This window comes from Myotis nattereri, assembly GCF_964212035.1.
Source record: "Myotis nattereri genome assembly, chromosome: 9".
Classification (NCBI taxonomy): domain Eukaryota; kingdom Metazoa; phylum Chordata; class Mammalia; order Chiroptera; family Vespertilionidae; genus Myotis; species Myotis nattereri.
In genome coordinates, this window is record NC_138084.1 from 31,041,945 (window position 1) to 31,067,533 (window position 25,589).

At 51.9% G+C, this 25,589-nt stretch overlaps 1 protein-coding gene across 2 annotated transcripts in view; it reads left to right on the forward strand.

Annotated features, from left to right (window-relative positions):
* The window catches only part of PLEKHA7 (pleckstrin homology domain containing A7), a 72,164-nt gene that overhangs the window by 36,756 nt on the left and 9,819 nt on the right, over positions 1-25,589 (forward strand). For both annotated transcript variants that reach the window (XM_081099612.1, XM_081099611.1), the window contains exons 10-19: positions 8,954-9,022; positions 9,204-9,284; positions 10,375-10,524; positions 11,091-11,192; positions 17,361-17,469; positions 17,607-17,833; positions 20,797-20,985; positions 21,081-21,198; positions 23,038-23,141; positions 23,722-23,922. In XM_081099612.1, coding sequence (XP_080955738.1) covers positions 8,954-9,022; positions 9,204-9,284; positions 10,375-10,524; positions 11,091-11,192; positions 17,361-17,469; positions 17,607-17,833; positions 20,797-20,985; positions 21,081-21,198; positions 23,038-23,141; positions 23,722-23,922 — 1,350 coding nt within the window. The remainder of the gene's footprint in view (positions 1-8,953; positions 9,023-9,203; positions 9,285-10,374; positions 10,525-11,090; positions 11,193-17,360; positions 17,470-17,606; positions 17,834-20,796; positions 20,986-21,080; positions 21,199-23,037; positions 23,142-23,721; positions 23,923-25,589) is intronic.

Consider the following 25,589-nt stretch of genomic DNA (forward strand, 5'->3'; position numbering starts at 1 on the left):
GAAAACATCCCCAAATAACAGACTTATTTACAAAGACGTGGCCCGGTGCTCAGAGCGGAGATAATGAGGATCTCTGTGGGCTGCCACTTCCAGAGGAGGTGGCGTGTGGGTGGAGCCTGGAAGAGCCAGAATATTTGCATTGGCTGAGAGAAAAGGGAAGGGGATGGAGGGAGCCAAGGAGAGCCAGGTGAGGGTGGTGTGGCCTTGGCCTCAGGAATTGGAGGTAGCTTGTTCACGCTCCAGATCAGGGGTCCTCAAACTTTTTAAACGGGGCCAGTTCACTGTCCCTCAGCCCATTGGAGGGCCTGACTATAGTTTAAAAAAAAAAAACAATGAAAAAATTCCTATGCTCACTGCATATTTTTTACTTCAAAATATCTTATTTTGAAGTAAAAAAAACAAAACGGGAACAAATACAATATTTGTATTTGCATGTGGCCCGCGGGCCGTAGTTTGAGGACCCCTGCTCCAGAGTCTGTCTCAGGCTCTGGAAGGAAGGTGCAGTGAATGGAAGTCTGACTTGGTTTTTGGACACGAGCAAAACAGGGTTCTCTCAAAACCAGGGCATTTTCTAGCTCCCGTGGCGTGAACGAGTACTGTAAGTGTGGCAGTAATGCCTCAGGGTACCGAGTGCTCAGACGTGGGCGTGGGCTAACTGTACTGCCCGTGCTCCCGTGCCCTGCTGGGACAGGGCAGGGTCCTTCCACCATGCCCACCATCCCCACCTGACCCGGGAGGTCCACAGCCCCTAGCCTCCGTCGGCCACGTGTGCCCCCACACCCCTGGTCCCTGGCCTGCCCGACCGCCAGCCACCATGTCGCTGTTTCTCCTCACCCCTGCTCTGGGGCCGTGCCGTCGGCACAGAAGGATTCGTGGAGCATCCACGTCCTCGGCCTGTGGCAGAGGCTCAGCCCGGCAGCAGCACAGGTGTGTGTGAGGCACCCTCGCCAAGCTTGGTGCACAGGGCGAGAGGAACTCCATGAAGTGCCTGGGTCAGAAGCCTGGGAGTAGCTGTCTCCTGACTCCTGTTTGTGTGGGAGAGCCGAAACGCACAGTTGTCCTGGAGTAAAGATCCAGCCCAGACTGTAGGATTGGCGTTAAAGGAAGTCTAGAGAGAGGGAAACCGAGGCACAGGTTAGCAGAGCAAGGCCAGGGGTCCCTGTGTGTCCTGACTCCCAAGAGAAGCTAAAACACAATTCAGAGTATCACGTGTGCTGGCTGCTGTGCTTTGCTCCGATAGAGTGTGTGACCCCTGAGCAGTCCTGGGAGGGAGGTGGCGGGTTGTGTTGTACAGACTGAAGCTCTGAGAGAGAAACCACATGAGCAGTGACTGGGGAGTCAGTATTTATGTGTTGCTCTGACTCTGGAGCTCATGCTCTTAATCACCTTTCCTCCCAGACTGCTAAAACTCTCCTCCTACCACTGTGCACCTGGAGGAGTTAAGTTTTATATGGAACCAAACTGGGGGTCGTTATGCCAGGAAACGTGTTTGATGTGATGGAGGCAAGGTGTGTCCTTGGGGTGTTTGGCTGGGAGCTGGGGGTGCCCCGAGCATTAGCAGTTGGAAGTTGTTGCTGTCTGTCATGAACAACAGCTGTGTTGATGCCAGGCCTTCCCTGGTCTTGTGGATGTTGCTCCAGTTGCTGGCTCCTCTCAGAGAACTAGTCCCCCAGATCAATGGACCAGAAGCCCGTGTGGGAAGAGATGCTGGGGTTTGTGCTGCGTGTGAGTCATCAGTCTGGCGTGGCTGCCAGAAAGGCAGGCACCACCTTGGCCTGCCTCCAAGGGATGGGGTGCCCATATCGGGGAGTCAGCGGGCCTGCTCTGCTGTGATCCCACTGGGGTCCAGGGTTCCCAGATGGCTGTCTCCCTTGGGGATCCAGACGAGGGAAGGGCTGGAATCAAAGGAGAGGTGCTGAGGACCTGCAAACCCTGGCTGCGGAGTGTATAGGTGGGATGCTTTCGCCTGCAAGAGTCTGAAACCCACATCAGCCTGCTAAGCCAGAAAGGGAATATACATTACAGAGTTACACTCCACGGGCTTAGACCATGCTGTCCCTGGTCTACCTTCCTTGGTGTGCTGGCTGCCTCCACATGGCCAGGGAAGGTGGCACCTGCAAATCCAGGTTCATTTCCTCCCGGCCTCGCCTCCCCTCAGAGTGAAGGAGAGGTCCCTCAGGGAGGGCATGCTGGGCAGAAGCAAGAACCACAGCGGCGAGCACGGCTCCAGTGCAGGATGTCAGAGGTTAGGTCAATTCAGGGGAGACATAGACACAGTCTGTAAAGCTCTGAACTATTACCAGGTGCCCTCTGTGGCCCTAAGGGAGAGTTAGGACAAGTGGAGAGTAGCTAGAAGTAGACGGGTTTCCGTTTAGTAGGAAAGAGACTTTTCTAAAAGGGCCACCACAGGTCACGGTGGACTCTCCACCATGGTGCAGCTGAGGCCAGAGGAGCACTGGGTGGGATGAGCGGCTGGGTCAGGAGCACCCTGAGGCCACTGGCTCCTGCCAGCGGTTCTCAACCTGTGGGTCACGACCCCTGAAAATACATCCTGCATATCAGATATTTACATTACGATTCATAACAGTAGCAAAATTACAGTTATGAATTTGCAACGAAAATAATTTTATGGTTGGGGGTCACCACAACATGAGGAACTGTATTAAAGGGTCGCGGCATTAGGAAGGTTGAGAACCACTGTCAGCTAGACACAATGAGCGGACGCTGAGTCGGGCGGGGGCCCCTGAGACGCAGGCCTCTGTGGACACAATTGAATGGGCCCAGGCATGGAGATCATGACAGGCACAGTCCCCACGGTCACCAGCTCCTTGTGAGATGTCCCTCCCGGGTCCTTTCGGGGGAGGAAGGAGGTTGGCCTAGAGTCCCCCTCGTCTCTGCCCGAGGGCCACAGACTTAAGGATCAGAGCCCATCATCCCCTCCATCAGCGATGCTCAGCTTCCGGAATCAGGGTGTGGTGATGTAGGGTTTTTTCTTCCTGAAACGAGCTTTCCTGCTGCGGTGCCAAGCGATCCCACAAAGGTGCACGCCCCTGTCTTAGAAGACACTTTGTTTAGTGTTCTTTTGGGAAACGTTTACTTCTCTGGCGTTTTAGCTGGTGGTGCCACGGTGGAAAGGGCTCCACGTAGATTAGGCGTCTCTCTCTGCCTGGCAGTGTTTGGGCACCTGGTGTTCTTATCTCACTTAATCCTCTCAGCATCCTTGAGCAACGCAATAGGAATTATTATCCCCACCTTATCAACCAGGAATCCACGTATCAGAGGGGTGACTTCTGCAGTCACACGGCTGGGATTCAACCCACTGACTCCCTGCACACCTGCCACCTTCCTTCCGTGTACCATGCAGTTCGCCTGTCCTAAAGGTACATTCGCTGAATTGTACTTCTGGCATCGAAGTTCTGTATTTCAAGACCCTACACCCCGGCTGGGTCTGCAGGGGGGCGTGGGGGTTCCCTGTTGTTGACAGCTTGAACTGTTTTTATGCAGCCATGAAGCACAGCTGGGACGGGAGGCAGAGGGGAGGGTGTCTGCCAGCTGCTCAGCTGATGCCTTTGTGGTTAGAGTAGGTAGCAGTCAGCTCCAGAAAGGTGCTTGTCCCTGGTGAGGGGCATGTCACCAGTGGCTCCAGGTGCCTGGCTCCCAGGCCCTTCCTGACGGTTTGAGCCTGTGATCAGGGCTTCCCTGTTCAGGTCTGTTCCGCAATCAGCGTCCAGAGCGAAGTTCCTCATGGTGTGGTCTGGGCAGTACCTGCTGCAGGACCCCCTGGGAGCTCGATAAATCATCGCAAGTCTGGGATTCTGCTGAATTAGAATCTCTGGAGATGGTGCCCAGAATTCTGTCTTTTTTAATAATCAAGCTTTGCGGCAATTCTTGTGCATATGACGTTTGAGGTCTGTTGTTCTGGAGAAGAGATTATAAACTCTGGCCATGAACCAGAACAACCCGGGGAGCTCTTTAATTGAGCATCGCTGCTTGGGTCCCATCCCTTAGCGCAGTGGTTCTCAACCTTCCTAATGCCGCGACTCTTTAATACAGTTCCTCATGTTGTGGTGACCCCCAATTTCATTGTTAAAAATGGAACATAATTAAAGCACAGTGATTCATCACAAAAACAATATGTAATTATATATGTGTTTTCCGATGGTCTTAGGCGACCCCTGTGAAAGGGTCGTTCGACCCCCAAAGGGGTCGCGACCCACAAATTAAAAACCACTGCCTTAGCGGCTCTGATTGAATTGATTACACTCAGGTAATGCTCTTAAAAAACAAACAAAATCTCCCTTAGTGTTTCTGCTGTGTAGCCACGGTTGAGGGATATTGTTTGAAAGCACTGGTTCTGGAAGTGTGATGCCAGGCCAGCGGCATCAGCAATGCCAGGGAATTTGCTGGAAATGCAAAATCCTGAGGCCCGAGGCCTACCCCAGACCAGCTCCAGCTCGGTGAGAACTGCTAGGGGTGGGGCCCAGCAGATCTGTATACAGGGATGGGAAAAGTATGCTTACAGTTGTTTGTATGGAGAAAGATGCAGGTTGTAGCTTTGGTCACACAAAAGAACGTTACTCACAACTGTAAACCTACTCTTGCCCACCCCTGCATTAACAAGCCCTCCGGGTAGTTTGGAAGCACCAGAACGTTTAAGAGCCACTGTTGTGGAGTCGTCGTTCCCAATCCTGGCTGCACATTAGAACCCCCAGGAGGGCTTTTGAGCGTCCCAGTGCCCGGGCCCCGCCCCAAACCACTACATTCGAGTCTCTCAGACTGGGACTCGGGCATCCGTGTCTGTTCAGGTTTCTGAGTCATTGCAAGTGCTCCCGCCAGGGTTGAGACCCGCTGTCTGAGCCGGTGAGGACAGTCTTCCCTCAAAGCAGCTGCCGGCACTGGGATCCTGGGTGAGACACGGCGCCTTCGCTGCAGGTGCAGCACAGTGTGGAGGCGAGGGTCTGCGGGACTAAGGACCTCACCGCTCTAAATGACAGTGTGTGATGAGGGAGGACGAAGGAGACAGCGGAGTTGCTTCTCGAAGAACCCAGGATCAAGTGGGCACGGAACTCGACTCTCACGTAAACGAGCCTGCACGGAGGTCCTTCAGGCAGAGCTTCCCATCCCCTGTTTTATAGACGAGGGAACTGAGCTCCAGAAAGGCCCGCCAGCTGGGCAGCCAGCACGAGGACTGAGTCCCAGTCACTGGACCGCACATAACACATCCTCCTTCAGGGCCCCCTTGCCCGGTCCCCAAATTCTGGCTCCTTCAAGTGTTGTTTGATGTCTCACCTGTGATGTTTTGTTGTGTTTGCCTTTCTGTTTGGAACAGATAAAAAATAACGAACCTTTGATCAACGTGCTTTACAGAGTGCTGAAGAAGTCAGCACAGGGCTGGCGGCCCAGGAGACGCGTAAGATGATCTGACCTGTGTCTCCGGGCGGGGCCATTCCATGCTTCTGGCTCAGTGCCGATTCCATCACGTGCTTAACCAGGAGCTCTCCTGGCCACCCCAGGCTTCCTGCCAGTCATTTCTGTTTATTTGCTTTCTCTTAAGCTCCTGTCAGCGTGTTGGGTGGTGCACCAGGCTGAGCCTCTCATCCGTACTGCCCTGTGATTCCATTTTTTGTGCTGCCATAGGGTGGCGGGGTGGGGGCGGGGGGCTCGCCCAGCTTTGCTTCCAGCTTGTGTCATGTCCCATTCTCCCTCATCTGCCTCCACAGCGAGGCCTGGCCTAGACAGAGACCAGCATGGCCTGGGTAGTCAAGCGTGAGCCTTGGGAGGGAGTGGTTGTTCCTGGTCATCGTGGAGGAGCTGGGTGTCCTCGGATTCCACCGTGGACCTGCATTAAATTAAGGTGGCTCTTCTTCGGGGCAGGGTGCTGATGTCTGGAGCTGGACTAGAACAAAATAGGACCTCCCACCCCTCGCTTTGACCAATGCAGAAGTAGCGCCTGGAACATGGCCAGCTTTTGTCGCTTTCAAGGGAGGATGCGGGTTGTGAGGCAGGTGCTACTCCTGGTCATCCTGAGCCCTGAGAAGGGGTGTCCTGGGAGGTGGTGGAGGGGAGTAAGAGGGCTGGGTCACCTTCAGTGCCTTTCTGATGTAGACACCATTTGAACTGACACTTGATGTTAATGGATTTAAACATTGCTAACACAAAGCACAGTCTTAAAAGGGGAAGTAGATGTCATACACTTCTTGTGGATATTTCATAGTCGTCTCGGCTCTCCGGGACAGCTAAATTCAGAAGCTTCAAGGGCCTCTGAGCTGTGTGAACGCGATCACAAAGCCCAGCTCTAAAACCTATGGCCTTTACTCAGGGCTTGGGCCCTGAGCACAGCCAGCTCACCTGGTTTTGTTACAATCACAGACTCACTAAGCAAACATTTCCTAAATATCCTCAGTATGATGGGCCCTGGCTGGGCTTTGAGGATGCAGAGAAAGTAGGTCACAGTCTGACAGTCACCCCTAATTGGGTTAGTTCCTAGTGAGGGGAGACAGAACGTTTCATCTGATGTACTAAGGCCCTTATTGTGGGAGACACAGGTGTGGGAGCATCTCCCTGGAAGGGCACCAAACCCAGCTACAGGGAGGGAGATGGGAAAACAGCAAGAATGTCACCTGCACTGAATTTCTAATCCTAAGAGACTCAGTCCGAGTTTGAATTCCTAACTCACAGCACCTTAAGAGCAGCACATTGAAAGGGCACAAGGGAAAGCTACTTCTTTGAAAAAAAGGAGTGCTAATACCCCAAGAGAGAAAAAGAAACATTACATGCCCATCTAAAATGGACATGAAATCACAGAAATTTGGGAGCACTTAATCAAGGGCCAATAGCTTCTAAGAAATTCTATATTACTGATTTTTTATAATGATTGACTCGTCCCCCCATAAACGGTTGAATATATATATATATATTCATCATTCTGTGATGGCAGTGAAGGGCATACTTTTCGTAAGCACTCCACAAAAAAAAATTGAAAAGGTTCGGCTTTCTCAAAATGCCCTTGTTGTGTAGAATCCCTTACTTAATTCCTGGTGGTGCTGGATAAACGAGGCATCGCTCAATTAGATTCTCTGCCTCGCTATTTCAGTATCGAAAAGATCTCATCTGTAAAAAGCTTCAGTGATAAACGGGGAAGAGTTTTGCCAGGAGGAAAAGTCCCCAAAGCATATCTCATTTTGAACATGATTTCTTCCTGGGAAATGAGCCGAGTGTCAGCCCCGTGGAGGGTAGGCAAGCTCTGCCCTCTGCTTTGATGAAGGACTGTGCACAGAGTCCACTGCGTTCACCTGCTGGGTTCCCCTGAGTTTAAAGGCCCAAGTCCTACCTGGGAAGTTCAGCTGTTTGTGGCTCACCAGGATTAATTCCACCGCCCCCCTCTCCCCTTCTGCCTGTTTGTTTGTGGATTGTTGCTGGAGTCAGTGTGTTCCGTGACTGTGTGTATACGTGTGTGTACACATCATCTGTCAGTTTGAAGAGCAGAATTTGGCTGGAGTCCCATTTTTTTCCAGGAACTGGACAGCACTGACTTACCAGTATTTCCCTTTGACCTACTTGCAATGCAAGGAGCCTTTGTCAAGTGCCCTTCAGTGCCAGGCCTTGTGTTCGGGGCTGACTTTACTGAGATAAATAAGACAGTGGTCCCTGCCCTCTACTGTGTGGCCAAAGGGAGCCTGGGAATGGGTGGGGGCGGGTCTGCAGCCAGACTCAGTCCTCAGGCCAAGGCATGGATGGAGAAGGCATTCTCCTTTGACCTTGACCTTTGCTGATAATGATTGTCAAGGAGAGGGAGTATAGGACAGTTGGACATATGGAGGGGCGGGGAGGGGCTTGAGTTCTGAAGGAAATGCTTGCCAATATATTTCTACTTCTGATTCACATTCACAAACTTAGTGGACCTCCCAGATGGAGTAGGGAGAAAGCAAGGGCCAGCTGCTGTCTGTCCATCCACACACACCACCACCTATCTTGGCCATGGTTAGCTACGCCCTGTTGTTTCCCTGGTCAGATCTGCAAAACGGAGTTCCCTATGGGGGGGGAGCGGGGGGGGGGGAGCATATTCAACTGGGCGGTTCCTGCCCATGGCTTGGCCATAGGGGGAGGGCATCTGTGTAAACCTCCTCGCTTCCCCCCACACAGCTTTTGGCAAGAAATGATATTTAGGGAAATGCAAACATAGGCTAAAGTGTTAGGTTTAGCTTCGTAGGGGTCAGGGAGGGATGGGAAACTTGTTGCCCACGTTGGGTCAGGGGGGGATGGGAAATGTGAAATTCCACCTGCCCATAAGTTTGGGTGATTTTTGTTTATTGCTTTGTGGCTTCCTGTCTTGAGAGGACGGGGTAATATACAAGTACGGCCCAACACCAGTTATTTCAGGATCACTTGAAAACCCCAACCAGGAATTACCCAGGTTCCTTCTTCCCTTGGCCAGGTCCTCTTCCCAGACAGTTAGAGTGGGGAAGGGTGACCTCACTCACGGGGAGGTGGGCTGCTCAGACACCTCCTGAAACTAAGGCTTGACATTGTCCCGGGGATTTGCTCATCCTCCTGGTCGACCCACCCCACTGCCCTGGACTTCGGGCACTTGTGTTTGACTCCAGATCCAGTAGGAAAACTCTCTTATCAGTGACAAATCTTCCAAGGTTCATACTGATTTTGAGCAAATAGAAACTGCTGTAGTTGACGATGCTATAATTTGAATATCTGCGTTCCCTTTAGTTTGAGAAATTTACAAGTGCTACTAGAATCTTGAAAAGGTTTCAGTTTTATCCTAAAATGAAATAGGCATGAAAATGAAGTAGATATTGCCTCAGTTTTGCCCCTCCTGTGCTGTGACCCTGCCTGTCGCTGCCAAGACTTCCACACCCATCCTTCGCGGGGCTCACTTTCCTTCCGGAGTTTGGATCCCAAACCCTGTGGTTAAATCTCCTTCACCTTGTTCACCTCGCAGATGACAGGCCGGGACCTTCTCAAGGATCGAAGCCTGAAGCCAATGAAGATTGCCGAGAGTGACATTGATGTGAGTGAACTGAGTGGTAGCTGCCCGCTCGCTCCGTCGGCTGCCTGCTGTCCCCAGCCCCGGGGTGGGCAGCTTTCGGAGGGTTTGGAGGGTTCTGTAGCCGGAGGCTTCCTGTTTACACTCCAAGGCCATGCCCTTTCCTCATCATCCCAGGCCCTCTCCAACCTGTTCTTGCTCACAGGTCAAACTGAGCATCTTCTGTGAACAAGACAGGATCCTCCAGGACTTGGAAGACAAGATACGTGCCCTCAAGGAGAACAAAGTATGTATCAGTTTTGCACAATCTTAGGCTGGGTGGGGTAGGAGGTTTGTCTTTTCACAGGCATAGACGGGATGGTATCAGACAACGGGTGTTAGTTTATTCAGAACAATGTCTTTGGGTTTAAAGGGTGTTTCTTAAGGGAGGGAGCGGTTCTTTCTGAACCTGGAGGAAACCTTATAGCAGCAGTTCTCAACCTGTGGGTCGCGACCCCTTTGGGGGGTCGAACGACCCTTTCACAGGGGTCGCCTAAGACCACTGGAAAACACATATATAATTACATATTGTTTTTGTGATGAATCACTATGCTTTAATTATGTTCAATTTGTAACAATGAAAATACATCCTGCATATCAGATATTTACATTACGATTCATAACAGTAGCAAAATTACAGTTATGAAGTAGCAATGAAAATAATTTTATGGTTGGGGGTCACCACAACATGAGGAACTATATTAAAGGGTCGCGGCATTTAGGAAGGTTGAGAACCAATGCCTTATAGGGAGACCTTGACTTAATACCACTGCCCTCCTCCTCCTACTCCCTTAATTCTGCTCTGGCCCACCTCTCCCTGGAGGCCTGGTGAGGTGAGCCTGGAAGAGGAGGGCCCCCTAGGATCTGGGCTATGGAGGAAACAGTCTGGATGGAAGGGCAGGAATGGGCCGGGCAGAGTTGGGGGGCACCAATGTTTGGTCTCTTAGACACTTAGTGTGAATTTTTTTCTTCGTTGCATTTTGTCAAGGTGTTATATTTGTGATATTGAAGGTTTATAACATGCCCTTTGTCCCAAGACCATAAAGAGTTTTCCTGGACTCTGATTTATCCTCATCATTGATCCCCATAAGGAGTTGATAGCCTTGTGCCCATTTTGTAGACAAGGGAACTGAGGCACATAGCTGTTAGGTGATTTGCCCAGGCCACCCCGTGGGCAGAGTCAGAGCTGGATTCAAAGACCCTGACCCTCAGGCCCCAGCTGGACACTGGCCCTCAGTCAACGGTTAGGTCTTGCAGTTCTGTTTAGTTTCTGGTGTGTGTGGGAGGCCTCCAGGGACTGTCCTTTATGACCTTGCTCTTTGACCCTCACCCGGTAGGACCAGCTGGAGTCCGTGCTGGAGGTGCTGCACAGACAGATGGAGCAGTACCGAGACCAGCCCCAGCACCTGGACAAGATCGCCTGCCAGCAGAGGTTGCTGCAGGAGGACCTGGTCCACATCCGGGCGGAGCTCTCCAGAGAGTCCACTGTGCGTAGAGGCTGTGGAGGGCGGCGCGCACTTCCCTCAGGCTGGGCTGGGCGGAGGGCTGCTCTTCTCATCTCCCCAGCTGTAACCGAATTGGCGGCCAGGGGCAAGAGTCTTGGGGTAGCAGGCTGCCTCCTGGCAGTAGCTTACCTTGTCCAGGGGTGACGTGTCCAAGGTGCCTTAGGGTCCTTTCCGTCAGCGACTCCTGCATGACTACAGTGACACCCAAGGGGCCAGATTTCTCAGAGCAGCCTGTAGGCTTTTCCCTGATCTGCGTTAATTCTACGATGTCAGAATTTCCACTTGACCTGTCCATCTGATGTGGTGCAGGCCCCTTTCTGCCAGGCCTGGGAACCAAAGTGTCCCCAAGGGTGGAGGAGGGGCAGGGCAGATGGCCAGGGTCAGAGCGTGAGTGAGAAGACAACCCATGTCTCTCTCACCAGCCCCACCAGACCCCAGGGCTCTCTTCCTCTGCCCCTGGCGGGGCCGGCCGTGGACAGGAGCACAGGTGTGCGTGGGCTTCTGGGGGCAAGGATAGCTAAGAACCAGAGCGTTTCCTTGGCCAACAGGAGATGGAAAATGCCTGGAACGAATACCTGAAGCTGGAGAGCGACGTGGCGCAGCTGAAGCAGACCCTGCAGGAGCAGCACCGAAGGGCCTTCTTTTTCCAGGTGGCTCAAGGGCTCTCTCCCCGTCCTGGGCTCTGATTCCTTGGGAGAGCCCCACCCTGGGCCTTCTCTCCTCTACCGGGGCTCAGCCTGCTCACCTCCCCAAGGTCTCCCTCTGGGATCCTTCCCCCAGCAAGGCTGTGATGCCCAGCTCCCCACAGTTCCCACCTCTCTGCTTTTAGACCCATTCTGGGGCGTGTTTATAAGGGTTTTACATTTGGAAAAACAGCCCCAAGAGGAGACAAATGCCAACCTTGAGACCCTCACAGAGACCCTAGAGCAGTGGTTCTCAACCTTGGCTGCACATTAGAATCACCTGGGAATCTTTTTAAAATCCTGATTTCTGGGCCTCATCTGTTGGTTCTTGGCCCATCTTGGCTCCTATCTATTCACTGAGACAGCAGCGGACAGCCCCGCCCCCTTCCTTCCATCCTCTGATTGCTGAAGATAGATGCTATCGAGCCTTCACCTGAGGAGGTAGTGTGAATCCAGGAGGTGCCAGGCTGGGAGATACCCATCGCCGTGGCCCCTGCCCTCCTCAGGAAAGGCAGCCTTAGGGCCCAGCGTCCTCTATCCTTAAAAACCAGGCCACCTGTTGGCAACTGCCTCTGCCCCCAAAGGTGAGAGAAGAAAGGCCCTGTGTGGTTTTCTTCCTCCCGGTCCAGTCCTCAGATGCCCAGCGCTCGTTCCCGCACTGTGGTGTCACCCTCAACGTTTTAAAAATGGAAAGTAACCTGCTTTGGAACCCAGCTTCAGGTCTCTATCTCCCCTTTCAGGCCCCGTGGATTTGATCTTGAGTTCAGCGAGCATTAATTCAGCTAGGCCAGTTTTGGTGCTTGGCTTGCTCATGGATAGACTAGTTCTAGCCAAGGCTTCTCACTCAAGTGATTTAATGAGTATGTTGACTCTCCTGACATCAGACTCACCCCAAAAAGAGATGGAAATTCAGGACTGGGAGGCTTTTCCCAGTTCCTGCTGTCCCCCCACTGACCATTGGGCACTGGGTCTAGCGACCCCAATCCAGGGCCACGTGGAGACTCTTGCCTGTGGCTCAGGGCTGGCCTGCTCGGTCCCCAGCTTGTCTGTCTCCTGCTGCTGCTGTATTTTTCCTATAATGTCCCTTCATCCAAGCTGACTAACATTCTCCCATTCTGTTTTGTATCCCCAGCACTTAGCACAGTGGCATGAAAATGCTAGGTGACTATCGACACAGTCCTTCACACGATTGTTTGTAATTACTAGTTGCTTAAACTGTCCTGTCCTGTTATATATATCTTCTTGGACTTCAATGAGCCACATTAATTTTAGCAGTAATTTTTTTAGCTTCTTATTCCTTATATTTCTATGATTATACAAATCACATGGGAATACGTCTCTCAGAAAAGTCCACACAATGAGAAGCAAAACCCAAAAATAAAAGCTTCTCTTCCCACTGCCCTAGACCACCACCTCCCTTGTGGGTAATGAGTGCCTCCAGTTTGCAAAGTCGCCTTCTGACCGTTCTCTTTGCATTTCCAAACACGTGCACATACAGAGTTATTTAATTTATTTGAGGGTGACTGTTTATTTAAAGAAGAATCATTCTAACACCTTATCCAGTAACTCACTTTTTTGTCATAACTTTATGTGGTGGCAATCTTTCTAGGAAAGATACCCCCAAGTTTATGCTGCCCAATACAGTAGCTACTTAAATTTAAACATAACTGAATTAAAATTAACTAACATTAAAAATTTTTTTTAAAAAATATATTTTATTGATTTTTTACAGAGAGGAGGGGAGAGAGATAGAGAGTTAGAAACATCAATGAGAGAGAAACATTGATCAGCTGCCTCCTGCACATCTCCTACTGGGGATATGCCCGCAACCCAGGTACATGCCCTTGACTGGAATCGAACCTGGGACCTTTCAGTCCACAGGCCGACGCTCTATCCACTGAGCCAAACCGGTTTCGGCCTAACATTAAAAATTTGTTCCTCAGTCACACTAGAATCATTTCCACTGCTCAGTAGCCACATGTGGCCAGTGGCTGCTATATTGGACAGCACAGATGATAGATTTCCATAACCTCAGAAAGTCGTACTGAACATTGTTGGTCTAATTCAGCGATTTTCCAAAGGTATGCCATAAGAATTTTTAAAACATGCAACACTGACTAATTTAGTCAGTGGCACTGACCTCTTTTCCCTTAGATTGTCAAATGAAAAAATGACAACGGCGAACACAACAATAGCTGTCTAGTGTGAGTGAATCTAAATTATACCAATTTTTTTTGTCAGATTGGCAAAATATATATATTTTGGTGTGCCGCAAAATTTTAGTAATTAGTTTATGTGTGCCACGAGATGAAAAACGTTGAAAATCGCTGGTCTAAGTAAATGAAATTAAATTAGTTCTTCACGGCTGCATAGAATTTTGTAGTCTGGACAGTTCATCCTTTGCTTAGCCATTCCTCCTCTGAGGGGCATTGAATGTTATTGGCAGTGTTTTGTTTTTAGAAAAGGTGCCACAGTGAGCATTTGTGTAACTGTCTTTTCAAGCTCCATTATGAGCGTTCATCTAAGGCAGGTCCCTGGGAGCAGACTCAGTGGGTTGAAAAGAGTGTACATCTTCGTGTGGCTGGACGCTGCCGGATCACTCTCTAAAAGGCTGTTCTCATTTGCCCTCCCACCCACATGAATGAAAGTACGGAACCTGTCTACCCACATCCTTGCCAGCACTTGATGTTATCACTCTTTTTAGTTTTTGCCAGTCTACTTGCTGAAAAAGGACATCTTGTTTTAATTTGCATTTATTTACTTACCTCGTAGGTTAAACATCTCTTCATGTGATTATGGGCCAGTTGTATGTCTACTGCAGCTTATTTCATGGTGACGTAACATAGGGCAGGCCCAGAAACCTTCTTTCCCCTCCACAACATAAATGGGTACAATGTACAGGTCTTGTCACAGACTCCCTAGTAAGTGACTGAAACATAGGCCGGTTTGGAGCCTGGTCCCTGCTGCTCGATATGCATCTACCTGGTGGCCCTGCTCACACTTTCCCTGATAACTCAATGACCGGAAGCTCACAAAGCCCTTCTTTGAGCAGACTCTGTGTTCACTTTGGTGTAATTCAAGGCCAGGCAAGCTGTTGAATAGAGTCCTGAATAAATCATTAACACTGGAGATACACACATTCTCAGTAGTGGGCCTGGAAGCTCGCCTCCCTTTAGCCAGGTTTGGCTATGAGAAAATCCATAGCCTTTTTATTGAAGACTAGAGGCCCAGTGCACAAAATTCGTGCACAGGGGGGGAAGGGCTCCCCTCAGCCCAGCCTGCACCCTCTCCAATCCGGGACCCCTCGAGGGACATCCTTCTCACAATCCTGTACTGCTGGCTCCTAACCACTCATCTGCCTGCTGGCCTGATCGCCCTTCACTGCCCCCCCCCCCCCCCCCGGCCTGATTCCCCCTCACTACCCCCCCTGCTGGCCTGGTCGCCCCACACAGCCTGCTATTTGGTTGCCCATCGGTTGTGACGGCCCCTGGCTTTTTATATATTAGGATGAGTGGCTTTATTTATAAAGATTCTGATGGCCACCTGGGTGGGGAAGCCAGAGGATCAAAGAGCATCTGGGTAACAGGTGAGAGGCAGTGAGCGGCGAGGCTCCCTGTAGGTGTCCAATGAGTCAAGCCTTTGCTGAGTGTAGTACACAGCAGCCATCCTGCCCAGCCTGGCGTGAGGATGCAGGAATGAAACCCCACTGCCTTGCTCCCCAAAAGCTTCCTTTGCCTTGTCATTAAGTTCTGAAATTCCATCACCCTTGGAGAAAGATAGAGGTTATCTGGCCTGCGCTCCTCTCTGCTCTTCTCTTACGGGTGGGGTGACAAGGGCAAAGTGGGGGCAGGGTTGCGAACTACTGGCAGGAGAAGTGTGCCAGGGAGACTGCCAGGGGAGGGGGGGGTGATTCTAATCCCATGCTCCCGCTTCCCCTGCTGCCAGTACTCTGTCTGGGGACCTCGGCTCGAGATAACCCTGTTAGCTTGTACCCACACGCTCGGCTCACCCATCTGCTTTAGGACACTTGTGCTTCAGTGAGGAGCCGAGCCTCAAGTTCATTATTGGCTTGTCCGCCCTGAGGATGCGCGTTGGTGTATTAAAGGTGGGGAGAGTGTGAGAGGCTGAGCTGCTAGGAGGGAGGCCTTGGACGTCTATTGTCACGGCTGTTGGACAGTATTTGACCAGGGACTTTATGTGATTGGTCCTTTATCATTCAACATACATGTACTAAGAATCTGCTGAGAAATTGCCTCTGGGGGGTGGATCGGGGAGCACATTGTCTAGTTGTAGAATCAGACATGGCCATAAGCATGGCGCATGTGGGAACTCTTCTGGCTGAGTGTGGCCGGGGATGTAAAACTTTCTGTCTTCCCCCATGGTAATTTAAAAGCTGAAAGAATAGTCTGTTTGATGTTTAAACAACTCTATTGAAAGATGCCCACCATCCCTTAACCACTACAGACCCCACTCGCGTCTTTCTAGGGCAGTGATGGTGAACCTTTTGAGCTCGGTGTGTCAGCATTTTGAAAAACCCTAACTTAACTCTGGTGCCGTGTCACATATAGAAATTTTTTGATATTTGCAACCATAGTAAAACAAAGACATATTTTTGATATTTATTTTATATATTTAAATGCCATTTAACAAAGAAAAATCAACCAAAAAAATGAGTTCGCGTGTCACCTATGACACGCGTGTCATAGGTTCGCCATCACTGTTCTAGGGCCTCTTCCCAGCCGGTTTTGGTTGTGACTTGTCAAGTGTGCCTATGGTCCTATAGCCTGGCTCTTTCCCAATCCTTTAAAAAACAACAGCTTTGCCATATGGTTTGGCTCAGTGGATGGAGTGTTGGCCTCGGACTGAAGGGTTCTGGGTTTGATTCCGGTCAAGAGCATGTGCCTCAGTTACAGGCTCAATCCCTGGCCCGTCGAGGCTTATGCGGCAGGCAGCCAATCGATGTTTCTCTCTTCTCTCTCTCTCTCTCTCTCTCTCTCTCTCTCTTTCTCTCTCTCTCTCTCTCTTATCCCCTCCCTTCCACTTTCTAAAAATCAATGGAAAACTATCCTTGGATGAGGATTAACAAAATAAAATTTAAAAATAACAGGCTTATTATATAATTCCCTCTTAAAGTATACAGTTCATTCGTTTTTAGAATATTCAGAGTTGCGTAACCATCCCCACAATATTATAACAACTTCATCATCCCCCAAAAGAAACCTCATACCTATTAACGATCACTCCCCATCTCCACCCTCAATCCCCACTCCTGCTCTAGCCAGTCACTAATCTATGTTCTTTCTTTCTGGATTTACCTATTCTGGACATTTATATAAAATGGAATCATACAATCTGTGGCATTCTGTGTCTAGCTTCTTTCATGCACCATAATGTTTTCCAGGTTCGTCCATGTAGCATGTGTCAGTACGTCATTCCCTTTTATTGCCAAAAATTTCTACAGCCCATTGTACTCTGAACTACTAGTAAACTTCACGTCCCAGGATTAACTGTCTTTTAAAAGATGCTCTTTATAGTCTACGGAAGGCGTAACCTCTAGTCCTTGCCTTCTCTTCCCTTATGCCAAAGTTGCCTGAGATGGTCTATTTTTTAAAATTGTGGTAAAATGTACATAGCATGAAATTTACCACCTCCACCATGTTCCAGTGTACAGGTTGGTAGTGTTAAGTGTATTCACACTGTTGTGCACCCATCTTTGCACAACTCTTTGTCTTGCAGACCTGGAATTCCGTACCCAGGAAATAACAATCCCATCCCCCCCTTCCCCAGCATCCGCACCCACCCTCTACTTTCTCTCTGAATCTGACAGCCTTCATGCCTCACATAAGTGGAATCCTACAGTGTCTGAGGCAGCCTGTTTCTAAATGAGGTGGAACTAGGCGAGGTGGACTTGTGAGAGTGCCCCTGAAATTTCTCTCCTGGGCCTTGAGCATCCTTCGTGTCTGCGCTTCCCCGTGAAGCCGTGGAGCCGGCTGGGCTCTAGCCCTGGTGCGGCTTCCCACGGAAATGCTCCCCGCCCAGGGTGAGGGGCCCTGTCTGAAATGACAGCACAGGTCCTATGAAAAAGCGTCTCGTGAGGAGCTAAGAAGGACGTGAACCGCCGCTCGTCTTCCGTAGGAGAAATCGCAGATACAGAAGGATCTCTGGAGGATTGAGGACGTCACCGCAGGCCTGAGTGCAAACAAGGAGAACTTCAGGATCCTGGTGGAGTCGGTCAAAAATCCTGGTGAGTGGGCCGTCTGTTGGGGGCCAGTGCCCAGGCAGGAGGGGTGGGCCCCCGGCATCAGGTCCTCCTGTGTGTCACTCCTCCGGGAAGTAGGTCTTGGTTCCATCCTATCCTTTGCTTCCCTCTATGCCCCTTAGAGAGAAAAACAGTGCCTTTGTTTCCTCACCCGCCTGTGCCTTCACTCTCGACTTCTGAGAGCAAGCCGCCCCCGCAGCCCAGCCCTCCCACCAGCCCTGTGCGGACCCCTCTGGAGGTTCGGCTCTTCCCTCAGCTGCAAACCTACCTGCCCTACCGACCTCACCCGCCCCAGCTGAGGAAGGTGACGTCTCCTCTTCAGTCACCGACCAAGACGAAGCCCAAAGTTGTAAGTACGATGACCAGGACCAGGAGCTGAGCACCGTCTTTTCCTCTCTGTTCTCAGGTCAGCTTCTCTCGGGAGAGAAGTTTTTAGGGAAACGGCGGGGTGGGGGAGATAGGACCAGCCAAAGTCCTGAGCCATGAGAGGTTAAGGAGTGGAAGGATCCTGCCATTGGACCTCAGACTCCCAGAATTAGAAGGTGCCCTTGGATATAAGCTAGCCCAACCCTCCCATTTCCCAGCTGGGAAACTGAGGCCCAGCAAGAGGAAGTGACTGCTGAGTAGGTAGACTCTGCACCGTGCAGATAGGGGTGAGGCTGCTCCTTGCAAATCTGCAGTTACACCTGTTTGTGGGCAATGAGCTCATCTCAGCAGAAGAGGCTCCCTTATCTTCACCTACAGGTGAGCATGCTGCTGGGTAGTAGGTACAGTTGAGCCTCAAAATAACCTCAGGAGTACAGACAGGAAGGCCAGTGTCCCCATGCCACAGATAAGAGAACTGCGGCCCAAAAGTGTTACATTTGCTTAAAGTCTCATTGTTGGCTAGTAGAGTCAGCACATCTCCTGATCATTCCCTGTGCCATCTGCCATCTTATCGGACATTCGCCCCAGGTCCCCAGGTCAGGTTTGTGGCCCTGTGACTGCCTAACCCTGCACCTTGGCTTGCCTGGCATAGAGAGAGTCCAAGCCCTTGGCAGAGTCTGGGACAACAGGAGACGTTAAGGAAATAGAAGATGTGGTCGGGTACCAGGATAGCTCAAGTCTCCAAGGCCAGGCCAGCTCTGGCTGGAGAACCCAAGGGGTCTAGTCCAAGTGACTGGAGAGCCATGGCAGAGGGCACCTTGGAAGGGGGACCTCCAGGATTTTGCTTGGAGGAGCTTTGCCTGGGCACCATGTGTGCCTAGTACCTGTGACGATTGCACAGCAGTGGCTTAAACACACAAGTTCCCAATCCCGTCCTCACCATCTACCTGCCATGGCCCAAGGCCCAGAGCTGGAAGACAGGTGCCAGGACTCAGGGTCACTGTGAATTTCTTTATCTTAAGATCTCCCTCCTCATCCCAGAGCTAGGAGGCCCAGGGCACCAGCCACAAACCGGGAGGTAGAAATAGCAAATTAAACAGGAATGGCTGGGGAAGACGGCTGCTGACATAAGGCAGGCACCTGCCAGCCAGGACCAGCAGCAGAGGGAAAGGCTGCTAGCCTGGGAGCCGGACCAGCTGGATTCCAGCCCTTGTTCTCTCTGGGTCCTCTCTGAGCTTCCTCAGTTTCCCCGTATGCACAGCAACCAGCTCTGACTAGACACAGAGGCCCACCTTCACAGCTTGGTCCTCCGTGGCTCGGGGGCAGGGCTTTTCCAGTCGGGTCAGCGTCACAGCCAATGGGGGTCTTCTCTCCCCTCCTCTGGTAATGCATGTGTGTTCACCAGTTTCGCCATGTTTTTATTATTGTTTGCTCTCTTTATATTTATAGTTGTGAAATAATGACAACCTGAAATTGACGTAAAGCATGAATACATCACTTAACACATATTAATAAAGAGACCACCCACGTTATACCAACACCCAGACTAAGAAATAGAGCTTTGCAGCAGCCAGAGCCCTCAGGCCTGCGGGCTCCTTCCCCGTGCAAGGCCCCTTCTGCCAGAGGTAGCCACTGGCTTGGCATTTGGGATCATTTCCTTGCCTTCTTTAAGTTTTGCTACCTATGTTTGCATCTTTAAATACTTTAGTTTCGCCTGTACTTATTCTTTTGTATCTTGCATCTTTTCTTCAATATTATACTTGTGTGATTCATCCCCATTATTGCATGTAGCTGTAGTTCTTTGCTTTTTATTTGGCTTAGTTTCTTGAATTTAATGTCACTTACCTCTTTATTAGATAATCCTCTCAAAGGGCACAAAATCAAAAGATGTGAAACAATACAGAATAAAGCCCCCCCCCCACCCCCCGCCCTCTGTCTCCAGACATCCTATTGTCTTCCATCAAGGGCAATCAATGTTTTGTGTTTATCATTCTGGGGAGCTTTTTAGAAATTGGTGATTCTGAGACCTCTGTCAGGGTTGGAAACCGGGATGCTCAGAGAGCCTGTGGGCAGAGCATTCACACAGTGATGAAATGTGTTGCATAAGAAGAATTCTGCTAAGCCTTTGCAAGGCAAGCTTGCAGCGCCCTTTCCCGAACTCTGCAAAATTCTGAAAAACAAAGCAAAATGAGACTAAGAAAGAGGGCGTTTAGGAGGAAGGGGTCTCAGTGGTCACCTGTCCCAGGACTAGGTGTCCATGGCAGTGGGGAGCCAGGCTGTCGATCCATAGAGAAGCCACGGCCCTCAGAGAGGGTCATGGACCAGGCGGGGCGGGGGCGGGGGTGTGTGTGTCAAGGAAAATAGTGACATTCATCATCGGCAGGGAGTGGGCTGCGGGGCAGACAGTGAGTCTCCCGTTCTGACCGCCTGTTCAGCCCCCAGGTCAGGAAGGAGGAAATACTTTGTGACCGTTCACATTTCTGATAGGGCAAGAGGAGGGAGACTGTCCTTGCTCAGCTCTCCACCTGCTGAGGGGTCCTGAGACCAGGCAGGAACGGTGCGCTCAGCCTGAGCACTGTGGAGAGGGCTCACGGGGGGAGGTGGGAGGAATGCTGTCATAGACTTACCAGTAAGTGCAGGGTCGCCAGCCTGCTCCCCCTATGGTGCATTCCAGGCGAGTAGAGACCCGAGTTCTGGATTTGGGGACGCAGTATAGGCAGCACTTTGAAAAATGGAAAATGCAACTCAAAGGGAAGAACGGATTTGGAGCCGAGGTGTCACCTTCTTCATGGCTCTGCCAGGGGGAATGTTGGCACCTCTGGGCTGAAGTGGCTGTGCTCTTCAGGCCTGGGGTGGGGGCCGGTTCCAGCCATTGGGCCACCACTGGGGTGGGGCCACCAGGCCTCCTCCCTCCAGCTCCTTCTCATGGGCACTTTCCCTGAGCAGGAAGACGAGGCACCTCCCAGGCCCCCACTCCCTGAGCTCTACAGCCCGGAGGACCAGCCCCCGGCTGTGCCGCCTCTGCCCAGGGAGGCCACCGTCATCCGGCACACTTCCGTGCGGGGCCTCAAGCGGCAGTCGGACGAGAGGAAGCGAGATCGGGAGCAGGGGCAGTGTGTGAACGGGGACTCGAGGGTGAGCGGAGAGGACCCTGGGGCTGCCCACTGGGTGGGGAGAGGGAGGATGGTGGTGTGCTGGGCAGGTATGACGGCCTCGGACTCTGCTCGCAGGTGGAGCTCCGGTCCTACGTTAGTGAGCCCGAGCTGACGACTTTCGGTGGGGACGTGGCCCAGCCTCCCCTGGGGCCCGCGGGCTCTGAGAGCAGGTACCAGACGCTGCCCAGCAGAGGTAAGTCACCACTCTCCACGGAGGCTTCTGGGGACCCCAGCTCTGCCGATCACTGCTCCCCAACCCTCACCTGGTGCCTAGCACCCTTCTGCCTGCAGCGTTGGACCTCGGGCCCCAGCTGCACGGGTTCTGGGCTTCGGGGAGGGCCTGTCATTCCTTTTTCGAGCCCACATTCTGGTTCTCTTTCTCTTTATTACATCTGTTCCTGGGCATAATGCTAATAGCAGTTGCTATAAAGCTCGGCACTGTGTCGAGTTAAGCCCTTTATAATCATTTCGTTAATATTCATAATCTATGAGGGCAGTACTATTATTATCTCCATTTTGGAGATAAGAGAACTAGGGCTCAGAGAAATTAACTTGCTAATTAGCTAAAGTGTTGGAGCCGGATTCCAGCCCAGTGTTCTGGCTGTAGCGTAGGCTGGGAGAGCGGTAACCACGGGCCTTTAGAGGGTTATGTCCTCTTTGTCACTCTAGCACTCAGAGAATCCTTTCTTTACACAGACACACTGTTCTCTTCAATCGGGTCTTCTTCTCACTGTCCTTCTCACTGTTCCCATGGGGATGGGAACAGACTTAGGCCCTTAGACTCACTCGTAGCTCATTTTCCTCAAAGCCAGACCCTCTTCCTCAGAAGTCTCCATACAGGGAGGCCTCCTGGAGCCCCTGAGCAGGCAGACCATGCTCCCGCCTCTGACCCTCCTGTCTGCTTCCGGAGGTGGAAGGTCAGGTGCTTTTCACCCCTTGGCCAGGTGGACGGACACATAGCTGGGCTCTGGCACGTGTGGGGTTCTGTGACTCCCACCTCATCACACTGTCTGGGCTGCTGTGGCCTGAGCTGGTCCCTGCTGAGTTGGGGCCATGGCTGCCCTTGATACTGTGCCCGGAGGCCTTGCAGCCTTCCTTCATTATGGCCTGGAGGTGTTTCTCAGTGACAGTATTGGTGACATTGTGGGCAGGGCAGTTCTTTGTTGCTTGGGATTCTCTGGACATGGTAGGACATTCATCATTGTCTTTCCCACGTGCTGTGTGCTGGTGGTGTTCTCGTCAGGGTGTGACGACCACCCCTGATAAGAATCATTGCTCATGGATAAAGCACAGGCTGTGGCAGCAGCCGGCCAGGGTGAGATGACTCCTCAGAGCCGTAGGACCCAGACACAGGAAGCACATGTCAGTGAGGCCCCTGCCATGTACCTTGGACAAATCTCTTAACCTCTGTGAGCCTTAGATCAGGTAGCTCTACCATGGTCAAGTGATGCTTTACTGTGTAGGACCAGTGGGACCATCTACATAGCAGTGCCCGACATAGTACGTGCTCAGTAAATGTTTGGTGCCTTCTTCTATCCCTTCATCCATTTCCTCATTCAGTCAGCCAACCAGGCATTGTTGGGTTTGCAGTCTAGTTAGGACACTGTCTGTGGTCAGTAACCAGTGCATATGCTGAGGGGTATTGGGAATAGTTGGTTCTGCCTCAGCATTTCAGGGGCCTGCACACAGGGTATCTGAACTGGGTCATGCAGGATGCTGGGAGTTCAGCAGCAGGAAGGGGTGAAGGGCATTCCGCCCCCTCCATCCTTTCCATCCTCTGCATGTGAGGGAAGACTAGGGTGGTCCACAGATCTCTAGGAACACTGTCCCCCATTGGGGACAGAGGGCACCCCTGGACTGGCCCCTCATCCTCTACCTGGGGCCTTGCTCTTCCAGGCCCTGGACAGGAAGAACAGTGGGTTGTTGGCTGAGCCCCCATGGTCCCGTCACGGCCGTGGGAGGTGCTTGGGGAGGGGCTGGTGGCCTGGCCACTCCACCACAAATACACGCGCCTTTCTCTTTCCTCCCGAAGGGCTCTCGGGGTCCACATCAAGGCTCCAGCAGTCGTCCACCATTGCGCCCTACGTCACCCTCCGGAGGGGTCTGAATGCCGGAAGCAGCAAGATGACCTTCCCTGTGAGTGGCCTTGAGAAGTTTCCGAGGAGCTCTCTGCTCCCTCACGCACAGAGGGACGGGCTCCGCGGTGGACGGTGACTGCGATCCTGTGAGGCCTGGGATGGTCTCTGAGGTCGTCTCGGCTCCTCCCGAGCTCAGGGCCCCTGTCATCATGTGCTCCGTGATGTCTCCCCCACAGTCCACCAAGAAGGGCATCACGCTGCCCTTTCTGTTTCCTGAGGACACCCCCCACCTTTCTCCCCGGCCTGTCAGGCTCAAAGGAGGGAGCCCAGGAAGTCTGCACCCTGGGTTCTGGCCCCACCACGTGCCGCCTGTATGCCTGACTGGACAGGCCTGGGCCTCAGTGTCTGCATCTGCAGAATGGGCTGCTGCCCAGGAAGCCCGAGGGGCCAGGGGCGTCGTGTCGATGAGTAGGCTTAGAGACAGTGGTTCTCCACGGCCGAGAGGAGCCCAACTAGATAGAGTGTGTTTGTGTGTGAGAGAGAGAGACAGACGGACACAGAACGGGCATGAAGCCGCCGTGTGGCTGCCCTGTGTGTTCCCAGCCCAGCTGCCCTGTCTCTCGCCTCTTCCTCCTCAGAGACCCAAGAGTGCCTTGGAGCGCCTGTACTCAGGGGACCACCAGCGGGGCAAGATGAGTGCGGAGGAGCAGCTGGAGCGCATGAAGCGGCACCAGAAGGCCCTGGTCCGGGAGCGCAAGAGGACCCTGAGCCAAGGAGAGAGGACGGGCCTGCCCTCGTCTCGCTACCTCAGCCACCCGCTCCCTGGAGATCTTGGCTCAGTATGTTAGGAGGGTCCAGGCAGGTGGGGCCGGGACAGGGAGCAGAGCTTTCCCGAGTCCCCCGAACACTAGCACGTCACACCCCTGGGCGAGTGGGCCGCTGGCCTAGAGGATTCCGAGAGCTCCTCCCGGGGCTGTTCTGATTGCATGCCGACACACGTGTGTGGCCGGGTCAGAGGGCGATGGGGAAGCAGAGCTGGAGTGAGGATGGCACTGCAGGCGTCACAGAGCCTGAGGGAATGTCCCGTCAGTTCTCCAAGTGGAGCTTGACAGCGGCCTTTGTAGACGTTTGGAGTCTCAGCTGAATCAAGGACTTGGGAATAGGTACTTGGTTTGAGGATTCAAGGAGTGGAGGAGGAAGATGGTGAGACGGTATGGTGAGGAGGAGCACAAGCCCACCAGCCTCCCAAACCCCCACGCGGTTGCCCTATGGGGCCGCTGAGCGCAGGGTCACGGCCCGCACCCCAGGGCTGCGGTCTCCTGCTGCTTGTGGTGCTCACAGGCCCATGGTGCCCTGAGAGCCGGGGAATGTGTGCTGCCCCTGGTGGTGCTTCCAGGTACTGCACCCCGCCCACAGCCGCCTTAGGTTCGATTTGGATACATACATCCATTGGACTTTCTCCTGTTTGAAATCAAGTGTTTCCCTGGACCGCTAGCCTGACTGTCCTTTCCCTAATTCATTGCACAAGCTCTTCTGCGTTTCGCGTTACCGCTTGCGCATTGCCTCTCTAACCCTGCCTGATTGTGTTTACAGAAGCTTCTAAATTGCAGTGAGCGTTCTCTAACTGGCCTGTGCTCTTTGCTACCAGGCTTATCATAGCAGCTCTTGTCTCCATAGCCTAGCGAGCACTCCCATGTGTGACTCACCTTTCCGCTGCCCCCTTCGTGCAGGGCCTACTGACTCACAATTAATTCCCTCGTCCCAGAAGCTGCCCTGCGAGACGGAGCCACCCTGCCGCCCGAGGGCCGTGGTCACTGGCAGAGGTCTGGGCATTATGAACTTACCAAAGTCCATGTCTCACGTCTAGTCAGTAGACACGGACCTCAGAGATTGTACATTTGAATAAATTCTATCGAGTCTAAGTTTGGTTTGCTTTTAATTCCTCCAGTCCCATGGCACAATTCTAATGGAAAACTTTTTTGTGTTTTTAGTACTTAATAACTCGAACAGATAGTGAGCTATAGTATGTTCTGTATGTAGAGGGTCCCTTTGCAGCTGTTAGCTCAGACACCAAAGGGGGAAGTCCCAGGACACTCATCTCCTGAAAAGCTGCAAAGCCAGTAACTTTTAAACTTTATAAGCAAATGTCACGTGGGGGAACACTGACCTTTTACAAACTAATGTCTCAAGTGTAGAAAGGTTATCTGAAAATCGTAACTTGAATACCTTGTAATTTTTCTCTTAAAAAAAGAAAGGACTTGTGTAAGTGTCTGTATCGACGCCAATAAACGTGTTGCTAATAATAATGGATTGGCGTGGTTCTTCCCCAGGACACACCGCAGAGCCTAGTGGCCTTTCTCTGTTTGTGGAAACAATCAGGCTGGGTTTAAACGAGGACTTCTCTCTCTATCTGGGCCACACGTGAGCCTGTAAAGAAATGTGCTTTTATTTCTTTTGTGAATCATTAAATTCATTTTTTCATCCCTGAAATGTCAACTGCCTAATC